Source organism: Acinonyx jubatus, chromosome D1, assembly GCF_027475565.1.
Source record: "Acinonyx jubatus isolate Ajub_Pintada_27869175 chromosome D1, VMU_Ajub_asm_v1.0, whole genome shotgun sequence".
In the NCBI taxonomy this organism is placed as follows: Eukaryota; Metazoa; Chordata; class Mammalia; order Carnivora; family Felidae; genus Acinonyx; species Acinonyx jubatus.
This window is the reverse complement of record NC_069390.1, coordinates 56,165,617-56,188,605: the sequence shown is the minus strand read 5'-3', so window position 1 is coordinate 56,188,605 and position 22,989 is coordinate 56,165,617. Positions and strand designations below refer to the sequence as shown.

Here is a 22,989-nt window from a genome sequence, read left to right as displayed (position 1 = left end):
CAAACATCCAGCAGAATGTCTGGTCAATAGATATTTCCCCTTTTGTTTTTCTCTTTCCGCTCTAATCAAATGAGTGAACTTTATTATTTCTTTAAAAAACAATTTTTTTAATGTTTATTTATTATTGAGAAACAGAGAGAGACAGAGCATGAGCATGGGAGGGGCAGAGAGAGGAGGAAACACAGAATCCAAAGCAGGCTCCAGGCTCTGAGCTGTCAGCACAGAGCCCGACATGGGGCTCCAACTCACAAAATGCAAGATCACGACCTTAGCCGAAGTCAGACACTTAACCAACTGAGCCACCCAGGTGCCCCTCAAATGAGTGAACTTTAAATAATGACAGTTAATATTTATAGACGTAAAACCACTCTGACTCAAAACTCTTTCTGTGTTCTATCTCACCCCTAAGTATTTTATCATCCTGAATGCCCACCAAGTAGCTGGATTCAATCCCCTCACAAGCCTTAGATCCCAGGTGAGAATCACCCAGGCCTGTACCTTGTACACAGGGTCACAGTCAGCCCCAGTGAGCTCAATGAGATAGTCTAGGTCTTGCTGGACAATGAAACAGCTTCCATCACCTAAAAGGCAAAAGAAAAAATCAGATAACTGAAGAGAAAGCTGCATGCAAAGGAGTTTAAACTCCAGTATTTTAGTTTATTTCTGTACATTACTAGCCGAAAGAAGATTGCCCCAAGACTGAGAATGGCAAATAAATCTCATTATATGGGTCAAATATGAGGACCTACAATGGTTGTCTAGAATGCTGAGCTAGAGGATTTGAAGGCCAAGTGCAAGCTCAGTGGGATAAAGGGCCGTCTTTGATTAGCAATACCTGCCAAAGGCACAGAGCACGCAACTGCAGGGTTATATGTCTGATTACAAACTTATCCTAGACAAGGATTTTTTAACAGAGAATCTGTCTACACAAATATTTTAAGAAAAATCTGTGCTCCCAAATTATTCTTCAATCTATGAATTTGACCACATAAAACTAGGCAAAGGAGCAAAGTTGTTATAACAAGAAAATAAAAGCATATCTAATTTTTAAACTTAATTTTCTCAAAAGAATGTGGACAAATGAGACTTGAGATGATCTATAAACTGCTGAATGAGGTAATTTTTGTTTTTTTTTTACTTAATATAAAAATAGTACATACTAATTGAAGAAAACTTTAAAAATGAAACAGAAGTAAAAAAAATCACCCATAATCTACCAAAGATAATCATTGCTAATATTTTAATGTTATTTTCCAATCTTTTCTGTGAAAATTTTTATTTTACATGGTTGAGAGCATATTGCATAAAAGAATACCTTTATGCATGAAGTTTTTCTGAGCAACACTGTGACTTTGTATAGAACCCGGGAAAAAATTTTTTTGATTTAATTAACCTTTTCAAGCTTTTTAAAATTTGAAAAACTCCTGTCCAAAACTATCTGTTAATCAATTTTATTTTAAGTTATTTGTTAATCAATCTATATCCCAACCAACAGCATACAGGAGACTGTATCCTTTCTTATGTTATTATTATAAATCATCTTTTTAATAAAAGAATTATCTTTTAGAGATAAATATTGACAGGTGAAATAATACAATGTTTGTGATACGTTTCAAAATATATTAAGGGTTGGAGATTGTATGGGAATGGGCAAAACAAGATGAAACAGGAATAGCCATAAATTGGTAATAGTTGAAGCTGGATAATCAGGTTCATTATTCTATTCCCTCTACCTTAGTATCTGTTTGACAATTTCTATAATAAAAATTGTTTAATCTGGCAGGAGATTCTAATAACTTCCTTTTATTAGCCTTAGTTTTGTCATCTGAAAACAGAGTTATATTATGATGAATAAGGTAAAGTCATTACTCTCAAGGAACGTGGACTAGAGGGGGATATAGACAATTATAATGTAGAGTGATAAACACTATATGATAAACAAAGTATGCCAAAGAATTGTGGAGGACCATGCCCCTAACCCTGCCATTGACCAGGCATTTAAACCTATATTTATTTATTAAAAAAATTTTTTTAATGTTTATTCATTTTTGAGACACAGACAAAAAGACAGAGCACGAGCAGGGGAAGGGCAGAGACAGAGGGAGACACAGAATCTGAAGCAGGCTCCAGGCTCTGAGCTGTTAGCACAGAGTTCGATATGGGGTTTGAACCCACAAACTGTGAGATCATGAGCTGAGCCGAAATTGAACACTTAACCGACCAAGTCACCCAAGTGCCCCTATTTATTTATTTTTTAAATGTTTATTTATTTTGGGAGAGAGAGAGACAGTATGCATGAGTGGGGTAAGGGCAGAGAGAGAGAGAGAGAGAGAGAGAGAGAGAGAGAGAATCCCAAGCAGGCTCCGTGCTGTCAGCGCAGAGCACAATGTGGGGCTGGATCCCACAAACCATGATATCTTGACCTGAGCCAAAATAGAGAGTCAAGCATTCAACTGAGGGAGCCACCCAAGTGCCCCTAAATCCATGTTTAAATGAACTACAGGAAACTCTCTCATCTCATCTGGCTACTGGACTCACCTTGACTAGCAATGAATCCATCTCTGAAACTTAGCAGGGACAGAACCGGTGCTCCTGACCTGTGGATGACTTGTACTGGAACCCTAGGATTCAAAAAAAGGGGCGATTGCACTTTCTTTCTTCAAAAGCAATGCTTGACAGTATTCAACATATAGTACTAACCATACAAAAGCAAACAGGACGAATGTGGACAGAGATTAAACATTCACACAGTTTCTTTCTTGGCAAGATCCTTAAAGGTCATCCATGCAAAACTGCCTTGAAGCAAATCTAAATATGTCACTAACTAAACAAGTCATTGAGCCAAATGAACTAAGCCACCACCAATAACTCCAGTTTTTAGGGGAGCCCTGATAAGAGTTTAAGACAACAATGTTAACAACATGTTAATTATTTTGCTTATAGACAGAATTAAGACAACTGCAAAATATTAAAAATGTCAGGACTCTTTAAAATGAAACACAAAGGTGAGAATCAATTTAATATATATGTAAGGCTGATTTTCTAATAATGATCAGAGATTCCCTATCTCCACAGGGCAAAAACAAGTAAAAAAGTAAAGTAAGTTAAATTATGGGAGAAAAGGTATAAGGTGATCACTCCTTCGTTGGAATTTCTTCACTACTCTTGGAATAAAGTCCAAACTCCTCTGGATGGCTTGCAAGTTCTTTCTAAACAAACTCCTGCTTTCCTGTCTGGCATCACTCCTCCCTCCTACCCAGTCTGTATCATACATATTTGTCATATTTTAGAGATCCCTGAAAGTGCCATACGTGTCTTCACCCTGCTCTATATGTTATTCTGTCAAGGCAGGCCCCTTCTTCTTTATTTGTTAACTTCCTACTGGACAAAATCCAATAAAATCCTCATTTCCTTGGAGAAGAGGTGCTTTCTCAAATTCCTGTGTAGAGCACTGATCACACCTGCATCACAACAGTCTTTTAACTGCCCATTTTTACTGTCAGACTCCAAATGCCTCAAAGGCAGAGTCTGTATCTTTTATTTCTGTTTTTCAGTGCCCACAAAAGCCATTGATTTAATGTCAACTGAACAAAGAAAAGAAATGAAAGGAAGAAAGGACAGAAATTGGAGAAACTGTTAAATCCTGGGGCAGAGGGGTTGCTTGATTTGCTCTGGGTATCTGTAAGACCAGAATAAGGCCTGTTTCAGACAGGTTATGATCCAAGCTAAACAAAGAAACACAGCTGGCTTGCATGAACTAAAAATGCTCAATCTTAGGCCAACCCAGATTTAATACCACTGAGTAAAATACTGAGCTCCTTAAAATTACAAGTTCTACACAATCATTTAAGTGAAATGTTAGTTCATTATTTAAGCTTAGATTCCACAGTAATCACTACAATAGAACAATCATGACAGCATGAATCAAATTACCTTTTAATATGATTCCAGGAATAATAAGAACAATCAGACAACTCAAACCGGAAAACCTTTATAAATGGAAAAATACACCCTTGATTCAACAGTCACCTCCATGCTATCCTAAATCAATGTTAAAGCTAATAAAAATTTCCACTCTGTAAGAAGACCTGCATCATGCAAATGAGTGGTGACTCACCTCGGACTCCTCACGTCCAGCTGATAAATGTTTCCATCTTGTGTCCCAGCCAATAACAAGAAGCCAGAGAGAAAAGTGCAGCAGTTGAAGGCATCTGAGCCAACAAAGAGGAACACCTGGGAACAAGCAGGAGCCAAAACTGCTGTTTAAAGATTAATTTGTTTTCAGGAATAAACAGCCACCAAAAAAAGAAAATTCTCCTATTTTTAGAGAAATTTTCTTTCTTTTCCCTTGTAACATTCTCGATCTAAATTCACCAACAATGGAGGAGGAACCACTCTCGTGATTTCAGGAACCTGAGGCTCCCTGAGTACTTCAGCAGTTTATGTAATACCATACCCTAAGGTGGCAGTTTTCAAACTATTACCCCTCAATACATTGACTCATAGGATCCTCAATACCCCAAATCCTTCTTCTCCTGCTTTTCATTAGAACCTTCCATTTGAGAAACACTTGAAATTCACACATTTAAATTTTGCTTCATGTCACTTCTAACAACCTTTTGAAGGGAGACACTATGCAGGAAAAGAAACAAGCTTAAATGAAGTGGCAACTTAAAGAATTACAGGGGCACGCGGGTGGCTCAGTTGGTTGGGTGTCCGATTCTTGGTTTCGGCTCAGGTCATGGTCTCACAGTTGAGGGATCGAGCCCCGTGTTGGGCTCAGCACTGGGCAGGGAGACTGCTTGAGATTCTCTCTCTCCCTGTCTGCCCCTCCCCAACTCACTCACTCACTCACTCTCTTTCTCTCTCAAAAATAATGCTAAAAAATAAAAATAAAAAATAAAAAATAATAATTCTCCCCATGTGCCTGAAAAAAGAAATTATCAGATTTTTATGTATTCTGTACTATTAGTTCAATGTGATCATTTCTCCTTCAAATGTTCTAAAAAGGAAAGAAAAAAACAAACCCAGCCAAGCAAACAAAACCTGTGATTTCTCATTGGAAGGAAAAGTCAACATGGAAATTCAGAGTGCAAAAGCAATATGATAAAAAAGAGTGATGCTGCAAAAGCAATATGATAAAAAAGAGTGATGTTCCTGGAACGTCATTTCTGAAAATGGAAACATCACTAGCACAATGAAGTAATGAGAAGAAATGAAATACAAAACCTGGGGGTGTCTGGGTGGCTCAGTCAGTTAGGTGTCTGACTTTGGCTCAGGTCTTGATCTCATGGTTCGTGAGTTTGAGCCCTGCATTAGGCTCTGTACTGACAGCTCTGAGCCTGGAGACTGCTTCTCTCTCTGCCCCGCCCTCCCCTCCCCACCCCCACCCCCCCCGCTCTGTTTCTTTTTCTCAAAAATAAATAAACATTAAAAAAAAACCAAAAAAACTTGTGGCCAAACCAAATCATTATAGTTGTTTGGGTGATGTTGACAGGAACTAGAAAGAAAATTTAAAAGTTGAATCCCAGGGAACTCAGAGCTTAATGAAGAGCACAGTCTTGCCCAGCAAAACCTCAGAGCCTGAAGGAAGAAAACTAAACTAATTCTTCCATAAAAGACATTCTGGCCATTAATTGATCAAAAACCCTGAACGTATGAGTCCTTTACTCAGAATTTCTTCACATTACTTTGGACACAGAAGGGAATCTACACAACCTCATCGTTTTATATATAGCATACTAAGGTCCAGAGAGAAAGTGACTAAACAAAGCTCACAATGCAGTAGAGCATTTAATCCTTATCACATAACCCTAGAAGGTGAGTACTACTATGCCTAGTTTGGTGACAAGGAAACTGAGGCTCAGAATGGTTAAGTAACCTGTTCAATGTCACAGCCATTGTGGAGGAGCTAGGATGTGAATGTTGCCCTTAACCCAAAACCTCTGTTCTTAATCATTACACTTTACTGTTCCTTATTCCTGCAGCTTCCTCAAAAGGTGAACACAGGGAGCAAACAGAAATGTTTCCAAAACAGCCTTTCAAAAATCAGAGTGACCCAGGTTGCACCAGAGTTCAAAAGTCTTAGAGGAACCACTTGCCGGCTGCCTGCTCTGCAGTCCCAAGCACTGAAGTTTCTTATCTTCCCGTGCCAACAGCAGCATTTTCAACTCTGTTCCAACCTCCCGTTCACCTGCATGACAGATAAGCCAAGTTAACAGTGGGCAAGGCTGATCAGCTGGCTGTGTCCAGAAAGTAGATACTGATGGCTGTCTACTGAATTACTGTTAGTGATTAACTTACTAACTTAAAAAAACATTATGTTCTATATCTGGACATTTGATATTGTTTATATGACTGTACACATGTCAAAATTCACAGAACTGACATTTTAAAAAGAGTGACTTTTGGGGTGCCTGGCTGGCTCAGTCAGTAGTGCATGCAACTTTTGATCTTGGCGTTATAAGTTGGAGCCCCATGTTGGGGGTAGAGATTACTTAATAAATAAGTTAATCTGAACAAAAGTCTCTGCCCTCAAGGCTCTTATGGTCTGTAGTCAATGAAATTTATTCATTCACTAAACAAATCTTTATTGAGGGTCTACTACATATCAGACACTATCCTAATAATACACAAATAGCATACACAAATAATAACATAGTAACAGTAATATATAAACAGACAAGGTCCTTACTCTCAATAATTCTAGTAGAAAGAGGAAATAGTGGAGTAGGTAAATAAACAAATGGGATATTTTCAGACAGTGATGAGTTCCACAAAGGAAACAAAACAGAAAAGTAAGATCAAAAGTGAGTAGACAGTGGAAGGAGAGTGAGGAAGGTAACTTTAAATTTAAACTTCAACTTTAATTAAAAAAACTCCAGGGAGGCCATTTTTCAACTGAGACCTGAATGGTAACCAAAAGGTAGTCATGCAAAGAACTTTTGGAAGTACATTCCAGACTAAGGGAAGAACAAGGCAGAGACCAAGAGGCTGGCAAAGTTTGTAGTGATGATAGAACAGACAGAAGGCCTGTGGCTGGAACGTGGCGGGTCTAGCAGAGGGCAGTATGACATGAGGCTAGAGAGGAACAAGGAGGTTAGAAGGTGTAAAGGTTTGTGATAAGCCAAAGAAGGGGCTAGGATTTTAATATATGTATAAAAGGAGGCTACTGGAGGAGAGTAGGAACAAAGGAGAGAGACATAACTTATGCTTTTTTAAATGACCACAAAAGTTGCTCTCAGGAGAATGGATTACAGGAGATGAGTACAGGCAACAGATGATGACAGACCAGAACACGAGGCTAGGAGGAAGGGAGAAGAGGGCAGGTGGAAAAATCAGAAACAATCTGTAGACTGTAGGTAGAGATGACAGAGTCTGCTAACATAGGACATGAGGAAAGGTGGGATGGATTGTGAATGATCATTCAAATAGGTAGATGGTAGTGCCATTTACTGAGACGGGACAAAATACAGATTTGGGGTGGAGGAAAATAAAATATTCCATGCTAGGTAAGGTTAAGTTTGAGGTATCAGACATCTAAAGAGTTTGAAACTCAGGAAAGAGGTCTATACATTAGACCTAGAGCTCAATCTCACAAAATGAACCATGAGATCATAACCTAAGCCTGTTTGGGATTCTTTGTCTTTCCCTCTCTGCCTCTCCCCTGAGCATGCTTGCTCTCTCTCTCTCTCTCAAAAATAAAAATAAAAACTTAAAAAAAATTAATTTTTAAGTAATCTCTACACCCAATGTGGAGCCTGAACCCACAACCCCAAGATCAAGAGTTGCACATTCCACTGACTAAGCCAGCCAGGCGCCCCTGAAGATTTTTTTAAGTAATCTCTACACCTAACATGGGGCTCGAACTTACAACTCTGAGGTCAAGAGTCACATGCTCTATCAACTGAGCCAGCCAGGGGCCCCCCACTACTACTACTCTTAATCAAACCTCTGCCCCGGCCATGCATATCTTTCTACCCAAGTCAATTTTACCTCCAAACTGTCTTAATGTGAACTGCCCCTATTCCTCCCTCCATCTCCCATTATTCCCATTCTTGTCTGTTCAACCCAAATTCATCCTTCAAGGTTCAAGTCAACTTCTTTCTGACATCTGTCTCATGTACACTAACCTAAAATATAAAATACTCTCTTCTTCCAAAAAACTATTACATTTGCATTAAGAATCATTAAGTTGTTTCAGCTAAAAAATTTTTGTTCTATTTTATAGGCATCAGTCTCGTCTGCTAAGCTAGACTGTACTCACTCAAATGTAGTTAAAAATGACATATACTTCTTTTGTAGATTCCAAAGCAACAGGAACATAGTATAGGTACGCAATAAATATTAACCTTATGGTGAGAATAATCAAATACCAGCCAAAGACCAGGAAAGGATGAGGAAGGAGAAGCTAAGGCAAACACTGAAGGTGCCTAAGGTAACAAAATAAGCTCAACATATCATTATCAACTTACTGGGCATCTGCTCAGGGGAGCCAAGATTTATGGAGTTGTCAGCAGCACCCACAGCCATTCCATTGATGGAAGAACCACAGTCTGCAATGACTCCCAGGCAGGCTGAGCGCCCACAATCCCAAAGTCGTGCTGTTCCGTCTCGAGAACCAGACACCACATTCCTGCCCCGATCAACAATGGCTGTATCCAGAATACCTGGCAAGAAAAAAAAAAAAAAAAAAACGACCCTGTAATGGAGTGGGTAGAAAAGGAATTACAGGGCAGAGAAGATGGATCTGCATAATAACTCCATTCCTTCACAAACACACACTGGATACGTACTACAGGCTGGGCAAGTTCAAGTGCTACAAAACAGAAATAAATAAAAGAGTCCCTGCTTCCCAGTGGTTCAAAGACTAGCCCTTAGAGACAGACATGGAAAAAGGTTTGGATTTAATTCTTAGTGTAGTGTCCTAGAACAGTGGTTTTGAAGCTTCAATTTTGGCTTTAAAACATGTGTTTTAAATAAAAATTAAGAAGACATCTTAGTTCAGTTTGAAAATCACGGTCTTACTGCTTCCATTGAGAACTAACTGAAAGGATTAATCTCCCCATTTTACAAAAAGATGTGACTTCCAGTCTGGACAAGATAGAGTAGCCCCATCTCCCTCAGGTCGTTCCCCTTGTAAATGAAAAAAACCTGGACATAAGACAGAAAGTATAAGAAGACTGAAAGATGGGGGCACCTTGGTAGCTCAGTCAGTTGAGCGACTGACTTTTGATTTGGGCTCAAATCATGCACAATCTCATGGTTGTGAGACTGAACCCTCAGTGTGAAGCCTGCTTAAGATTATTTTCTCTTTCTCTCTCTCTCTCTCTCTCTCTCTCTCTCTCTCTCCCCCTCCCTCCCTCCCTCCATCTCTCTCTGTACCCACCCCCATCACTCTCAAAACGAAAATAAAACAAAAAACCATACACAAATCTTACCTCTGCTTTAAAAAAAAAATGTTTATTTTGAGAGACAGAGAGAGAGAGAGAGAGAGGAGGGGAAGGGTATACAGAGACAGGGAGAGAGAGAATCCCAAGCAGGCTCTGCTCTGTCAGCACAGAACCAGATGTGGGGCTTGATCCCATGAAGCTTTTTAACATTCTGATTAAGGATAAAACATTTCTAAATTATCATTTTTTCCAACAAACTAACCAGTTACAAGGGGAAAATGTTCTCATTCTGTCTCTATAACCTGATATCAACTGGCTGTATGGCTAATCCATTTTTAGTATCTGAACTCTGACTTAAATCCATGGGACCTGACAAGCACCACGCTCTATCTTTGTTGTCTAGTGATGCAGCCATTGCCACCCAGCTTTTATTATCACCTCAGCCAAAGGATTAATGAGAAAATGTTGGCACACATCTCTGTCTCTCCCAGCACACAAGCTGATGACCTCCTGGGGAGGATTTTTTTTCACTTATCTATTGTGGAAAACAACTATCTGTGTAAGGCAGTTAGTAATAACAAGACTCAGTGTCAAAGTAATGTCTAATCCTTGAGGAAATAGCTCATTTAAATGGCCAGTTGGAGGAATTATTTGTGTTTCTGTAGATAACTAGCTTCTGTTTCTACCTTTTGGTGATTCGTCTCCAGGGATCATTAGAGAAGCCTTTTGAAGAAATTACCCTTCATACCTCCTTTGTGACCTTTGAAGGTCACCACACAGCTAGCATCTTCAGCTGACCAGATCTTCAACTGGGCATCCATTCCCCCACTCAGAACCACAAGGCCTGATGGGAAAAACCTGCAACAATTCACATCAAACACATGTCCTTCCAATACTCTCTGGAAAAACAAAAGAAAATTCCATGCTAGTTCTCTTGTCCATCCCCTGATTTTCTCTTACCTCTTATATCCTTGGTCCCTTTAATGAAATATCTACCTGCTATACCTACATGCTGGGTTTTAGAACTATGGGGGTCAAAAAGGAACTCTTTAGCTCATTTGTATACCAGGTAGTGTTCTAAGAGCTGCTGACTCCCTTTCCTGTAGCTCTGGCTACAGATGTTGTGGATTTGAAGTCCGAGGTTCTCACAGCCATCTTTAAGTCTACTTCTACATACATGGAGGCTTGAGGACTCTTACCTCTTCTTAAAATCCTCTGTATGGGTTAGAGGAGCTCAGCCATATAATTAGTAATAATAGTCTAGTTACTTTGTCTTAGAAACTGATCACTGAAGGAAGTTCATACCAAGGGACCACGCATTTAGACATTCACAGTGGCTCCTCCACTGTTCCAGCCCCAATTTCTTCTGGAAAATCACCAAGATTGAGGATGGTTCCGAGATTAACATATGGGAGAACAAAGGTCAACTGAAGTGCAGTGGTCCTAAAAATTTAGAACGTGCCACTCTTCCACCCATGACCCAGTCTAAGGTTTCTCAGACCACCCTTCAGGCATGAGACCCAAAAAGCATATTCAAAGCCTTTACTCTGAGCTCGCCATTGGAAGCCTGCCAGATCTTCATGCTCCCATCAGCACTAGAAGACACACCAAGGCCGCCTCCACTGGAAATGTCCAGGCACGTTATCTATTCAAAAAACAAAACAACTGGTGTTATAAATAATGAAATGTTCTTATTCTCTTGAAATATGTTAAAGATTTCCCTGTTTCATATTCCCCCAAGACTTCTTCAAGCCTACACTTCCCAGCACAAAGGACATCACCTGTCTCCTAACAAGGCTAGTGCCAATACCTTTTATTTCTCAAAACAAAAAGATGTTCTTCTAATCATCTATATAGTCTCCTGCTTCAGCTTTTTAAACAGTTTTTCCTATCCCCATACCATTTCCATCATTTTCATCTTTTGCTATTTTAGAATTAAGATACCTAATTCTTAGGAACCTATTTACACAAAATAAAGTCAAATAAAATGTACCAGAAGGATTCAAGGAAAAGCAAAGATGCTTCCAATTTACTATTTTACATTCTCTCTGTAAAATCCTAATTATGTGTATATGTCTATTTCAGAATAAGTAACAAAAAATTCTGATTCACTTATGCAGTTTCAACATTAACAATGACTTCATACATAAGCAATGACCATACACATGTATACATACATACCCTTTTTATTAAAAAACACCCAGGTGCAAACATTCCAGAAATGTAGGACTAAGATATATAATCCCAGATATATTCCCGGCAACAGTGATTCCCATGTGGCCTAAATTATTAAGGAGAAAGTAGGGACTTTGGCTTTAAATTATCCAACCTTCCATTTTACTTTTTTCTATGCCATTTGGGCCATAATGAGTAAATCTGGCAAGAACTGAAGGGATACATCTATCAACTCTAACACAATCTAAGACTTTTTCTTCATGTTTTGAGAGAGAGACTTTGAGCATATGTGCAAGTGGGGGAGGGGCAGAGAGAGAGGGAGAGAGAATCTCAGGCAGTCTCCATGCTCAGTGTGGAGTCTAATGGGGCTCAATCACATGACCACAAGACCATGAATTGAGCCAAAATCAAGAGCTGGACGTTTAACTGACTGAGCCACCCAGGTGCCCTTTTCTTTACTTTGGTTCCTTGGAATAAAAGTACTGTTAACTTTATTGTGGATCCTTTAATTTTAAGGATTATGACAACAATTAACCTTTATATCATGTTTTATCACTTATAAAACATTTTCAAATACATTATACTATTTGATCTTCATAATAATCCCATTCTGCTCCTAGTTTCCTATTGCTGGTAATAGCAACACAGAGGTAAATTGGACAGCCCTGCCTTCACATTCTAGTGCAGGAGAACTATCTCCCAGATCTATCTTTCTTCTCCAAGACCACTGCTACCACCCTAATCTTGGGCCTTAAGCCCAACTACTGGTATTGCCAATTAACTTCTTTCAACACCATATCTGGCTCCCCAGCTACACGACAAGCTCTGTAAGTGTCAGAACAATGTCCAGCACTTTCTTTCTTTTTTTTATTTCCTTGAAAGATTTTTTAAAGATTTTTATAACTTTTTTTCTAATTTTTTAATGTTTGTTAATTATTTATTTATTTATTTTTTTTTTTGAGGGGCACCTAGGTGGCTCAGTCAGTTGAGTGTCTGCCAAGCTCACCTCACGATCTCGCAGTCCATGAGTTCAAGCTCCGCATTGGGCTCTGTGCTGACAACTCAGAGCCTGAAACCTGCTTCAGATTCTGTCTCCCTCTCTCTCTGCCCCTTCCCCGCTTATGCTCACTCTCTCTTTCTCTCCTTCTCTCTCTCAAAAGTAAATAAACATTAAAAAATTAACATAAGTGGAATAAATATTGTTAAAAAATAACGTATTAAAAAACTTTTATGTTTATTATTTTTCTGGTGGGGCAGAGAAAGAGAGAATCCCACAAGGGGCAGAGAGAGATAGACGGAGAGAGAAAGAGAGAGAGAAAAGCAGGGCTTACCTGAAGTGGGGCTCGTGTTCACCTGAAGCGGGGCTTGAGCTCACCCAATGTGGGACTCAAACTCACAAACCATAAGATCATGACCAGCGCCAAAGTCAGATGCTTAACTAACTGAACCACCCAGGTGCTCTTTTTACTTATTTATTTTGAGAGAGAGAGAGAGTGCGCACGCAGTGGGGGGAGGGGGGGCAGAAAGTGAGGAAGAGAGAGATAGGGTCTGCACTGTCAGTGCAGAGCCCAACATGGGGCTCAATCACAAACCATGAGACCATGACCTGAGCCAAAATCAAGAGTCGGACACTCAACCAAATGAACGACTCAGGTGCCCCTGAAAGATTTTATTTTTAAGTAATCTCTGCACCCAACGTGGGGCTCCAAACTTACTTCCCTGAGATCAAGAATCGCATGCTCTACCAACTGAGCCAGCCAGGCGTCCGTGTCCAGCACCTTCTTAACACAATCATAGACTATGTACATAGTAACAACTCAACAAATACCACCAACAGCAGTGTGGTAATAAGAGTGAAGTACCTCAGGGGCACCTGGGTGGCCCATTTGGTTAAGCATCCAACTTCGACTCAGGTCATGATCTCTCGGTTCGTGAGTTCAAGCCCCTGCATTAAGGCTCTGTGCTGACAGCTCAGAGCCTGGAGCCTGTTTCAAATTCTGTATGTCCCTCTCTTTCTCTGCCTTTCCCCCACTTGCACTCTGTCTCTCTCTCTCGAAAATAAACATTAAAAAAAAAAAAAAAAGGAATGAAGTACCTAAACAACACTAGGTAGGAAAGTGAAGCCATCTGACCTATATCCATAAGAGCAACCACAGTCCTCATTTGCAGGGCCCAAGAAACAAAGACATTTAAACATTCTCCTACTCACTCTCTGAAATAGAATTAATCCCTAAAGCAACAAAGCGCAACCCCTTTCCTGACTCAGGTAGTCTATCCAACTGCCACCTAGGCATCCGTCCACCTTTGGCTTTATAGTGGTCACCTCAAACTTAACATGTTCAGAAAAGAACTCTCATTTCTCCCTGCTCCACACCAATACAACTACTTGACCTCATTAGTAAATGGCACCACTATTTACCCACTTCTTTGGAAATTTTTGGAAACATCCCTTCTCCTCGTTTTCTCTCACATCTCACACCCACATCATTAGCAAATCATGTCTAGTTCTACACCCCAAGAAGGTAGGCTCTACATCACAGTTTTATTCACTGCTGTAGTCTCAGTGCCCAGAGAAGTACCTGGAATATAGCAGGTGATTAATAATTGGATAAATTACCTACTGATGAACTCAAATAAGAGAAAAGGAGAGTAAGAAATAGAAAAATAATAAGAAATAGCATAAGAAATAGAAAAATTAATAATTTTTTTACATGACCTTCTTTCAACTATACTCAAATAAAAATAAGTAAATTTGTAGCACTTGGGTGGCTGAGTCAATAGAGCACATGACCCTTGATCTCAAGAGTTGTGAGTTCAAGCCCCACATTGGACACAGAGCTTACTTTAAAAAAAAAAAAGTAAATTTAATTTAATTACAAATATATTTTTTTACAAATGTTTTATATTATATGTATTATACACTGTATTCTTAAAATAACGTAAGCTAGAGAAAAGGAAAAAAATTACCTACTTCTCAAAGGTTCTCCCAACTCTGCCAAAAAGTTTATCACTTCCTCCTTTAGTAAGTCTGCAGCACTATGTTTGTATATTGTAGTGGTCAACCGTGGGCAAATTACCTCATCACATTTGGTGATGTCTGGAAACATTTTTACTTGTCACACTTGGGGAACAGCTCACTACAATAAAGAATTATTGAGCTCAAAATGTCAATAGTGCCATGATCGAGAAACTTTGATATATTCTCTTATATCTTCTCAGTTAATATACTGTCCCTGGAAGGGACAGGGATATTGTTACCTTATGTGTGTTACATATCTCTGGGGACCTAGTTCCCTGATATAAAAACTAGTTGAATCTGAACTACTCAGTTCTTCCAAAGTGAGAGAACATTGAAGAGTCGATTATAGGTCATACCAACTGTCTCCTTTCTCCAAACTTTTGTTAAAGAGGAAAGGGAACTAACATTACTGAATAGCTATTATGTACCAGACATGTAACAGACACTACCCAAATCTAGTATGCTCAAAAATCTATAAGATAGGTATTATTTGTATTTTTCAGCTGAGAAATCTGGGGTTTAAGAAGGGATTAAATAATATTGCCAAGATGAAACAACAGAGCCAGGATGTAAACGTAGGTCCGGGTCTAAAGCTAAAGATCTATTTCTTAGTTATGGCAAAAAAACCCCAGATAAATTGGATAATTCTAAATATTGGATAAATATGACAATTCAAGCAAGTGAGATAAAGGATGGATTACTTTATAGTGCTGTGATATGCTAATCACTTCAAAAAGAATTAAGTTAGATCCCTACTTTAAACTAAGTAACAGGAGCACCTGGCTGGCTCAATTGGTAGAGTCTGCAACTCTTGATCTCAGGGTCATGAGTTCGAGCCCCACGCTGGGCATGGAGCCTACTTTAAAAAAAAAATTAAATTAAATAACAAAAATAAAGTTTGAAATGTAAAAAAATAAAACATTCAAAGAAAATACTATATAATTGTATTTAACACTTATATCGTGCTTACTATGTTTCAGACCGAATTCTAACTGTTTCAATCCTCATAACACCCCTATGAGATATTACTTTTACCCCTATTTTACAAATAAAGTATCTGTGGCACACAGAGGTTAAGTACCTGGCCTAAGGTCACAGTTAGTAAGTGGCAGAACCAACATTCAATGCCAAAGAAGCAAATCAAATGAGTCTATCCTTAAAGTCGGTGCTCTTACCCATTATGCTTACCATTACACCCAAAGTAAATATATAAAAATCATGGACTACCATAAGCAGGACCCTAAAAGTGTTACCATAAAGGAATAAGTTGCTGGGTTTTATTATCTAGAGATATTAAATATCTGTATGTCAAAAGACACCATAAATAAACAATAGTAAGAAGCAACTATCTGAAAAATATATGGCAGAGGGTCAATACCCTTAATATAAGAGCTCTTATCCTCAACATCATTCGTTATCAGGGAAATACAAATCAAAACCACAATGAGATACCACCTCACACCTGTCAGAATTGCTAAAATTTGTAACACAAGTAACAACAGGTACTGGAGAGGATGCGGAGAAAGAGCAACCCTCTTGCACCGCTGACTGGGACGAAAAGTGGTGCAGCCACTCTGAAAAACAGTATGGAGGTTCCTCAAAAAAAACTAAAAACAGAGGGTGCCTGGGTGGCTCAGTGGGTTAAGCATCTGACCTCAGCTCAGGTCATGACCTCACAGTTTGTGAGTTCGAGCCCCGAGTCGAGCTCTGTGCTGACAGCATGAAGACTTCTTGGGATCCACTGTCTCTCTCCTCTCTCCTCTCTCCTCTCTCTCTCTCTCTCTCTCTCTCTCTCTCTCTCTCTCTCTCCCCCTTTCTCTCTTGCTCTCAAAATAAATAAATTTTAAAGAAAAAAAAATCTTTTCCCTAACATTTTGCATTTATTTTGCTTACACATATCATTACAGCAGTTTTTTAAAAATCCTCTCCTTTATCAAGTGTTTATAATGCAATCAACTTAGTTTTCAAAGTTTTCACTTATATTACATTGGTTGGACATATTTAATTCATTAACATAATTTCAGAAACAATATAACTGGAATTATAACTGATCCTTGGTAAGCATTCAACTTAACCAGTAGTGTCAACAATATGCAGATCTCAGGAATGAGCTCATGAATCGTGAATATGCTGTGAGCATCAGTCAGTATGTTTTATATGGAAAATGCAGAGAAACAGTTAGCTCAATAAATTAGTTAAGTGGAAGTCAGTTAAAACATACCAAAAGCTTTATAATTTGCATTTCCTGTGACTCGACAAGTCTATTTTACCAATGTATTCTAATTTCTTCCTATCTTTGTGAGTAAAGGGTTAGCTCTAAGTATACTATCAAAATATGAAATCAGGAAATCAAAGATACCTGAAAGTCCAGTAAGATTGGAAAAAATAAACTGTGGTAAAATCATACAGCAGAATACTATGCAGTTCTTAACAGAATATATAAAAAGGTGACGTACAATGATGTACATAACATATTACTAAGGAATATAAAGCAAGTTATAAAACAGCATATACTGTAAAAACCTATTTTGATAAAATATTTAAAGAAAAGACAGGGAGAATCAAGTAAAATAATACATAAAGCTTAGCATGGTACAGACACATAGTAGGCAAACGTTAGCTATTACTACTAAAATTATTATTAATACAGGCTTTGTACCAAAAGTTCGCATTAGTTATCTTCAAGTAGTAGAATGTGAGTGATTTTTCACCTTTTTTACATTTCCTAAATTTTCATTACTAAATCTATGTTCCTTTTATAATATGGGTAAAAACTAGCTGTTTTTAAAATAAGAAATGGAAGGTTTTAATATAATCTGTTTATCCACATATTTCTCATTTATGCTTCCATGGTAGAAAGAGCATTATCACAACGACCTCTGAAAATTATCCCTCAATATGCTGTACTTGGAATTTTGAGAAAATGTCCCTGCCTTGTCGGCAATGAGACAGAAATATGAGCAGTGACAAATTATACAAACACAGTTACCAGCATTACCCAAAAACCACTAAGCAGCTCTGCTAAAACATATATAAATAAACTTCAGACAATTCCTTTCTCTAAGATTAACAGTGAGTGGATTTATGTACATATTCTATGTGGACCCAAATACCGGTTGTGCCAAACATCACACTTCAGCTGTGTTATCTTAACAATGCACAGTAAATGAAAGGCACATTAATTATGGATGTCTATAAGCACTCAAGCAGATAAAATGAAAAAATAACATGCCATTATATTTTCTCCTCATTTTTTTTTAACATTTTTTTTAACGTTTATTTATTTTTGAGACAGAGAGAGACAGAGCATGAATAGGGGAGGGTCAGAGAGAGGGAGACACAGAATCTGAAACAGGCTCTGAGCTGTCAGCACAGAGCCCGACGTGGGGCTTGAACTCACGGACCGTGAGATCATGACCTGAGCCGAAGTCGGCCGCTTAACCGACTGAGTCACCCAGGCGCCCCTATTTTCTCCTCATTTTATCAAAATACTTACACTCTTGGAATGAATTCTGGAAAAAGTAGTGTATGGTGCCAAAAACTTCGAGGATGCATTTTCCTCCGGACAAGAAATATGAATGCTTTTCTAAATAGAGAGGGAAAGATGAAATTCATCAATAAAGTTACTCCAGTGAAATTAAAGCTTCTTAAAGAAAACATCAGGATGATAGGAAATTTTCATCTTTTAAATGTACCCGCTCTTATCGCCCTTTCCCAGCTCACAACACAACCACTCCCCTATAAATCAGCAGCCCTTATAATGCAAAGGGGTGCAATGTAATTTTGTATTGCTTAGATGCCATTATCTTTTTATGGTGAAGTAAACTCCCACAGAAGACAAATCAACAGTAAGTACAAATGACAAACACGAGGGGTGTTTAGGTGGCTCAGTCACTCAAGCTTCTGACTCCTGCTTTTGGCTCAGGTCATGATCTCACGGTTCGCGAGATCAATACCCGCGTGGGGCTCTACACAAGACAGCATAAGAGCCTGCTGGGGATTCTCTCTCTCTCTCTCTCTGCCCCTCCCCTGCTCCCAGGCATGTGTGTGCTTTCTCTCTCAAAATAAATAAACACTTAAAAACACTTTAAAAAAAAATGACAAACATGAAAGCATTAATTTTTATGAGAAAATCTAATACCAGTACTTTCAATTAGCAATGGGGGGAACAGGATTAACAGGAGGAAACAGCACCAGATTCCAAGTCTAGGGCCTAAACAATCAGTCTAAAAGTAAACTTACCGCCTTTAAGACCTTTTAGATAAAATGTTAGATTACTGATATCTATAGTTACCAGAGAAAATTAGCAAATTATGGTATACTTATACAATGTGTATGCCTGGTCAGGACTTCAGTGCTCATTCCTACCTAGGACTTAAACTGACTACACATGTTCACTGACTGCTCATCGCCCCATAGCTGTATTAATTCCCCATGTATTTTTGCTTAGTCATTACCACATATCTTTCACCTGTTGTAGCAAGAAAACTGGTGACATAGTGGGAAACCGCACCTAGAACTAGATGTTAGATTCAGGTGACATAACTTGCAAAGGCAGCCTTTGTAACCATTTAAGATTTCAAGGTAGCATGTATACAGGTATAAAAGGCTTGGTAAACGTTTCAAGGATTCTTGCAAATAGGACAGCCCTTTATTCTAACTGCCAGAATACCAGCACCACCATCTAAGTGTGTATCTCCTACAGGGAAGCTGAGGAGCCACACTCACCCAATGGTTCCTAACCTGTTATCTCTTTTGCAGCAGTACTTCAAAGTTTCTGGAAATTCTGCTGAACAATGAAAATGTCTTCAAAAATCAAGATTTTCCAAACCTTTTTCTAAGGTTAATCTATATACAACAAACACAGGTCCTCACAGTTCATTAGAAAGAAGAGTTTCAGGGGTGCCTGGGGGGCTCATTCGGTTGAAAGCCCAATTCTTGATTTCAGCTCAGGGCATGATCCCAGGGCTGTGGGATCAAGCCCCGCATCAGACTCTGTGCTGGATGTGGAGGCTGCTTAAGATTCTTGCTCTCTCTCTCTCTCTGTCCCTCTCCCCTGCTTGTGCACCCTCTCTCTCTCTCTCTCTCTGTCCCTCTCCCCTGCTTGTGCACCCTCTCTCTCTCTCTCTCAAGTAAAAACAAAAAATTAAAATAGAAGAGATGAGAAATAAAATATTTTTTTAAAAAGTTTCAAAATTATAATATTCTCATCACTAAAAATCAAAATACTCTTATTACAAGTATTCTACTCCTTCAAAAACACCATCAGAATATCTACCTATACAAACAGCACTTTCTTAGCCAGCATATCCATATGTGGTTGCCTGCAGGTTTTTCATTAAATTAGTTTTTGCTTCTAACCGCATGACAAAGCCCATACGGCAGCAAGAGAGCTGACCTGGATTTGGAATTGCCTCTTGTATCCAAAATTAAAGCGTCAGCTAAACTCTCCTGGTTTAAACATTCCTATCAGCAAGGATTCAAGGAACTCCATGAACTCAGTGTTCAGGCATCTGTTAAGAACTGGGTTTGCTCTCAGAAGACTTCATTTCTCTGAGACTAATTATATGAAAGATTTCACCAATCAATAGTATTCTCTCACTTATCAATCAAGCAATTCAGCCTTTAATCCATAAACAAACTATGGAGGAAAAGAAATGTTAACTACCTTCCAATATCAGCAGTAGAAAATCATGCTGTTAATGAAAATATTTTAATGAAAAGCTGCAGGATATCAAAACATAAAATTCAGGACAAGGTTTGGGGGAAGAGTGTGAGCATTCTATGCTAAGATAAAATTCAAAGTCAAACTTTTTTATACTCCAGGATTATGTATTTAAGCATAATCTACTGTTTAATAGAACGATGTAGCAACTGCAAAAGTTGACCGCAAAGTAACTCAGGGCAATTAGGAAACAAATGAATGTTCAACTATAACCACTTACTGTCTTACCTAGCAGGTACACTGGCAGAAATTAACAATGAGGTTGGAAGAGATAAGGATTGTATCAGGGCCTACGTATGAAGGGAAGAAAGGAAATCAGAACTGACGCTGTGGCTGGCAAAACACCTGGGAAAAATGTAGGCTTGCAAGCTGGTGTTCATATTTGGAAGTTTATAGAACTGGTTTCAATTCTGGCATACAGTCTAACTAGATTTGATTACTAGGGTTAATTAACCTCTCAATCTGTTTGCTTACATGCAAAATGGGAATTTAAAATATCAATACCATGGGATTGTTATGATAAACAAAAACTCACTTTTGTAATATTTTATAGTTTCATTCATATGCAGTCTCACTCCCCATTAACCAGCCTATAGGTAGAATATCATCTCCATTTAATTACACATTAAAAGAGGAAAAAAAAGAAAGGCTGGTTTCCCCTTTGGGAATCAGGTTACCCACCAGAGCATACTGACTACAGCCATCAGAATGAGTAAGGAAAGTCAGATCTTGGGTTCTGCAATACAGTAAAACCCCAAGCATAATTCATTACAGAAACATGCTTTTAATCCAAAGCATTCATTTATCAAGGCAAATTTTAAGAACCATTGGCTCAGTTGTGATTATGTAATATTGGGCGTCATATTCTACTCGTATTGCAGGACATTGCTCATTTAACAAGTTACCATTTATTAGAAATGATTAATCATCTTGCAGAATACTCACAGAAAAGGTTACTCGCAATCCAAGGTTTTACTGTACTTAGTTTAGCCATCTACTCACTTCAAAGACCAATGAGAAAAACTATTAAGTACTATTAACGTAGGTCTTCATCAAGGCCTAGCCAGATAAAGGCTATGCTGTCCAATATGGTAGATACTGGCCACATGAGGTTATTGAGCATTTGAAATACGGCCAGTGCAAATGAAGAGCTGCATTTTTATTTTATTTAAAATTTAATTTAAAAACTAATACTTGACTCAGTTTTTGGAAAACTTTTTAAGTATATTTGGAACTACTTGGGTATGTGAATCTGTGTTCTCACCTGTAAATTTTATAGAACCTAAATACATTTATCAAGTATTTTCAATAAAAAATTAGAGTCTAAATTGAGATGTGTGGTAAATGTAAAATATACACAGGATCTCAAAAACTCAGTAAGAAAAACGGAATGTATAATATCTCATTAACAATTTCTTAATATTAATTATAGGTTGAAATAATATTTTAGATCTACTGGGTTAAATAAAATATATTATTAAAATTAATTTCAACCGTTTCTTTTTACCTTTTTTATGTGGTTCCTAGAAAGTTTTAAATTACATATGGGGTTTACATTATTTTACCTACTGAATAGCGCTGATATAAGGGAAGTAAGAATAAGTATACGTAACTAAAAGTATCTAAAAGTATATGTAACTACAAAAGAAAAAAAAACTCTTGACATTCAAAGGCGTAAAAACTGTGATTACTATACAAGTAAAGATAACACAGATATACAAATAACAGTATACATATTTACAGTAGATATATAGGTACTACCCAGTTTTGGACTCGGTGTCATCTAGAAGACATAAAAACCTACCTTATTTATTTCATTCACAATAAATCCTTCTGAAGCTGTAACTTCTGGGATGCCATCGAGGCCAATTCCTTGACAAGTCAGGCTACCATACAAAGTTGGTTTCCCTACATAGCACAAAAGAAGCATGTCTCAAGAAAATAATAAGAACTCAACATTGTTCTCCTTGAAGACCCAATTCAGGCATTTGTACTTATGGTAGGAAATTGGCTCATGGAAGAATAGAAGGTACTTATGTTAAAGTGACGTGAAGTGGAAAGAGCACTGTCCTAAGTGAACCTAATTTGGGAGGGAGTACACTCAAGAGCTAAAACCTAGGACAAAGATTTAGAGATGTGATACGGCATTTGTAAGAAAGCTACTAGAGTGATCTCAAATTCAGTTTTACGGACTGTGAAATGGAATTCTTTCAGAATGAAAGATAAAGACCAACATGCACAGATGTATTTATCTACAGTACATATACATATATATATATATATATATGTACTGTAGATATATATATATAATACATAGCAAAGAATTAAGCTTCAGTAACCTAGAAAATTTGCCTAAATAGACCACTGTTTTTGCAGTGATGAGGGCTAAATAAGACATCCTACACATAAACATAAGCAGATGGTAGAATGGAGTTAAAAACATTCTCTTCTATTCTTCTTCTGCACTTTATATATACACTTCTGTAAGAGCCCATAATACACTTTATATGTCTGACCTCCCTGTTAGACTATAAAGTCCTTGAGTTCAGAAACGATCAGGGTCTACAAATTATTCAGTAAATAATTATTGCACTAAACTGAAATTCTAGGAGTAGGAGGGGAGTAGAAAACATCAAGGATTCACACAGAGTAGGAGTGCTTCCTAGAGAGGGTGGGAT

The 22,989-nt window shown here is 38.1% G+C and overlaps 1 protein-coding gene across 4 annotated transcripts in view; it reads right to left on the bottom strand.

Moving 5' to 3' along the window:
* PAAF1 (proteasomal ATPase associated factor 1) overlaps positions 1-22,989 on the bottom strand; it is a 33,509-nt gene that overhangs the window by 3,937 nt on the left and 6,583 nt on the right. Inside the window, exons 3-12 of one of the 4 annotated variants that reach the window (XR_008290495.1) lie at positions 22,116-22,219; positions 18,083-18,172; positions 10,939-11,037; positions 10,141-10,291; positions 8,475-8,669; positions 6,102-6,193; positions 4,118-4,233; positions 3,934-3,989; positions 2,539-2,621; positions 499-581 (exon numbers count right to left, since the gene is read on the bottom strand). Coding sequence is in view for 3 of the 4 variants with exons in the window: in XM_027039798.2 (XP_026895599.2) it covers positions 499-581; positions 2,539-2,621; positions 4,118-4,233; positions 6,102-6,193; positions 8,475-8,669; positions 10,141-10,291; positions 10,939-11,037; positions 18,083-18,172; positions 22,116-22,219 (1,013 nt within the window). In the remaining variant the exon portion in view is untranslated. Of the gene's footprint in view, positions 1-498; positions 582-2,538; positions 2,622-3,933; positions 3,990-4,117; positions 4,234-6,101; positions 6,194-8,474; positions 8,670-10,140; positions 10,292-10,938; positions 11,038-11,573; positions 11,674-18,082; positions 18,173-22,115; positions 22,220-22,989 lie in introns of those variants that run through there. The other 3 variants (XM_027039798.2, XM_027039801.2, XM_053203672.1) reach the window with 3 other exon arrangements.